The sequence below is a fragment of the Vicia villosa genome, linkage group LG6 (genome assembly GCF_029867415.1).
Source record: "Vicia villosa cultivar HV-30 ecotype Madison, WI linkage group LG6, Vvil1.0, whole genome shotgun sequence".
NCBI lineage: Eukaryota > Viridiplantae > Streptophyta > Magnoliopsida > Fabales > Fabaceae > Vicia > Vicia villosa.
In genome coordinates, this window is record NC_081185.1 from 74926726 (window position 1) to 74930772 (window position 4047).

Sequence of the window (4047 nt, forward strand, 5' to 3'; positions counted from 1 at the left end):
ATTATTTTATCATATTTTTATAATATTAACACTACATTATAATTTGTAACTAAGACATCCCCACCCGAGTTAAAATAAGTTACATTAAATTAAATCAGATTGAATTGATTTTGTATTATAAATAAATCATTCGAAGTCAAATTGAATCACATAATTTTATATTTAAATTAGATAAATTTTTAACTCAAAACTGATCGAAATCATTGAAGAAAATCATAACAAAGATTCACAAAATTTCAACCACTTATGGAAAGTGCAAGAATAGTAAAAGTTCTATTAATATACTTTTTCCGAGAAATGGAGGTCTAGTCCTATTCACCAACTCCTTCACAATCACCGACTTGCCAAAAAAAATAATAAATCAATATACATTTTTATTGATATTTATTATTAAAAAAAAATACTCCTCCCATCCTTATTTGAAAATACGCTATTATTAAATATACATATCTTTGAAATTATTAAATATATTTACTATTATTCTAAATGTACTAATTATTAATATTTTTATTTTTCTATTTAATATAAGGGCCTTACATATATTAAAATAGACATAAAATATTTATAGATAAATTATAAACTCATTATTAATATTTGAGAGGACATTGGAGAACCCTTAATTCTCCCTTCCTTACATAAAAAAAATATTAAGGGGACATATTCACAATTAATATTAATTTATATTTTTTTTCAAAGAAGTAGTAATTTATTTGATGAAAAGTTGATGGTTAAAAACTCACCATAAACATAAGAAAAACACACCTCAATCACACACTGTTAGATACAACATACGTAAGCAGCATGCAAATTATAATATGGACCACGAGGTACACATAACAACATCCTTAATATAATATTCGGCCACGAGGATCGCACAAATTAATAACCTATTCTCTTAACTCTCAAAATTCACTGAACAGTTCATCTTGAAACCAAAACCAAAAAATTCTATTTATATTCCATCTATTATTCTTAATTCAATTTCATCTTAAGCATAAGTTCTTGAGTTCATCATCTTTTCAGTTTGGTAACAACATTATCATGTCACCAATAATTACCAAACTCAAGAACTCAACCATGCTTGAAATCCAAGGCTACCTAGCATTATTCTTTCTATGGTTCATTTCAACTATTTTCATTCGATCACTTTTCAAAAAATCTGTGTCTTATAAACTCCCACCTGGCCCTCCAATTTCCTTTCCAATTCTAGGGCATGCACCATATCTTAGATCACTTCTTCACCAAGCACTTTACAAACTTTCCACACGTTATGGACCTTTAATGCACATCATGCTAGGTTCACAGCATGTTATAGTAGCATCCTCGGCCGAGAGTGCGAAACAGATTCTAAAAACATGCGAAGAGTCGTTTTGCAATAGGCCGATTATGATCGCGAGTGAGAGTTTAACCTATGGCGCTGCTGATTATTTCTTCATACCTTATGGAAACTATTGGAGGTTTCTCAAGAAGCTTTGCATGACTGAGCTTCTTAGTGGAAAAACTCTTGAACATTTTGTGAGTATACGTGAGGATGAAGTTAAGTGTTTTTTGAGGAATCTTTTTGAGATATCGAAAAGCGGTAAACCTATTGAAATGAGGCATGAACTTATTAGACATACTAATAATATCATTTCTAGGATGACAATGGGGAAGAAGAGTAATGGTGTGAATGATGAGGTTGGTGAGTTGAGGAAAGTGATTAGGGAAATTGGTGAACTTCTTGGAGCTTTTAATTTGGGTGATATTGTAGGGTTTATGAGGCCATTTGATCTACAAGGGTTTGGGAAGAAGAATAATGATACACATCTTAAGATGGATGCAATGATGGAGAAAGTGTTGAAGGAACATGAAGAGGTTAGGGCTAAAGAAGGTGAAGGAAGTGATAGGAAGAAGGATTTGTTTGATATTTTGTTGAACTTGATTGAGGCTGATGGTGCTGATAGTAAACTCACTAGACAAAGTGCTAAAGCTTTTGCTCTGGTATCAACTTTTTTCTCATACTCTTATTTTTTTATATACTTTGCATATTCTATATTATTTTTTTAGTACATAAATATAAATAAGTATTATTATTATTAGATATTGAACACTAAATTAACAATTGATACTCATTTAGTTCAAGGAGCATGTATCGGTTGAATAGACGATATTCTTTACTATATTTGGTAAACTTTTTGTGAACTTGTTTAGAATCTTTCATGTGTTGGCATGATGTAAGAATATTTGTCTCTATGACACAAGAAACATTGATTAAACAAGGATACAAGAAACATTGATTAAAGAAAACGATGATATTGTTAAACTATTTTGAGTAGGTCTTTAATATATTATAAGTTAAAGGGTAGATCTTGATTTAAATATTTTGGAATAAAGGAGGTGTCACGAATTTTGGAGAAATATTTGTAAAGGAAGACACCTATATTTATATTCTTAAAAATAATCAATAAATTATTATTATTTTGAATCAAAATTTTAAATTTATTTTAAATTTAATTTTTTTTTAATTGAAATCAAGAGGTGATGGTGATGATTAAGGAGAGAGAAATTTTTTTTATTTAAAAATTATAATTAATTACTATTAAGTGAAATCAGTAGAAATATGACCTAGATTATTGTTGTTGATAATATTTGCACTAGCCTAGTAAGTGAAATCAGTACGTTCATGATCAGATCAAGGGTTCATATATATTTTTTAAATTAAATAAAAAAGAAATTATTAATTAAATTGACGCTAGTGATTTAAACTTACTATTTTAAGATTTCAATACTAAACTCTTATTAAACTAACATCTCAAGGGTCAATAATTAAAATTATAATAATTTTTAATATTTGTATTTATATTTTGATATTTAATTAAGAATTAAAATGAATGACAATTGGATATATATTCGATGAATACTCAGAAAAATACTAATAATAAATAAAGTAAAAAATATAGTGCATTATAAATACAAGCATGAATATTTTAGTATCTACTTCCTCTCATATTTATATAATATTTTTTTTACTATTATATAAAAAATGTGTATATTAATTCTAAAAAATGCATTATCATTAAACTTCTACACATTTTAATAAAATATTTAAAATGTAATGGTTTACATTCATTTTAAATCTTTAATTATGAGATAAGATAAAATAACCAATAGGATATTTAATTTTGTATAATTTTTAAATAGAGATCCGATCAAGTCTGAATTTAACATTTGTTAATGTGTTCAACAGGACATGTTTATTGCAGGAACAAATGGACCAGCAAGTGTGTTAGAATGGGCACTAGCAGAACTAATAAGAAATCCACAAGTTTTCAAGAAAGCAAGAGAAGAAATAGACACCATTGTTGGCAAAGAGAGACTTGTCAAAGAATCAGACATACCAAATCTCCCATATCTCCAAGCAGTAGTTAAAGAAACCCTAAGACTCCACCCACCAACACCAATATTCGCAAGAGAAGCCATCAGAAGTTGCCAAGTTGACGGCTACGACGTTCCAGCCTACTCCAAGATTTTCATCAATGCATGGGCTATAGGTAGAGATCCAAACTATTGGGACAATCCGTCGGTCTATGACCCCGAAAGATTCTTACAAAGTGATGATCCTAGCAAGAGTAAGATCGATGTGAGGGGGCAATATTATCAGCTTTTGCCGTTTGGTAGTGGGAGAAGGAGCTGTCCTGGTGCTTCACTGGCTTTGATTGTTATCCAAGCAACACTTGCGAGTTTGGTGCAGTGTTATGATTGGGATGTGAATGATGGGAAGAGTAATGAGATTGACATGAAGGAGGTTGGAAGGGTTACTGTGTTTTTGGCTAAGCCTCTTAAGTGTAAGCCTGTTTCTCATTTTGCTCCATTTTCTGAATGAGGATTGTGGATGGAAGGGTGGTTCAGTGAAGAATGTTATTTGATTCTCAAGTTATGTTTTGGTTGCTATTTATTTTCATTTATACTGTTTTTATTTTGTGTCTTTTTATTATTGGGAAGTGTATGTGAAAACTTCATGGCACTGGCTGTGTAATTTATATCAAAATAAGTGATCCGGTAATTTAA

General features: G+C 29.7%; 1 protein-coding gene across 1 annotated transcript; it reads left to right on the forward strand.

Annotated features, from left to right (window-relative positions):
• Positions 1-973: 973 nt before the first annotated feature.
• On the forward strand, positions 974-4047 carry LOC131611671 (beta-amyrin 24-hydroxylase-like). The gene is made up of 2 exons (XM_058883594.1): positions 974-1980; positions 3227-4047. Exons 1-2 carry the CDS (start codon positions 1042-1044, stop codon positions 3860-3862), a joined length of 1575 nt encoding a protein of 524 aa, XP_058739577.1. The 5' UTR covers positions 974-1041; the 3' UTR covers positions 3863-4047.

Excerpts from the sequence above, each read along its gene's own strand:
- LOC131611671 (XM_058883594.1), top strand. The coding sequence starts at position 1,042 with ATGTCACCAATAATTACCAAACTCAAGAACTCAACCATGCTTGAAATC. Across the intron at positions 1,981-3,226 it reads GTGCTAAAGCTTTTGCTCTG|GACATGTTTATTGCAGGAAC; the intron begins GTATCAACTTTT and ends TGTGTTCAACAG.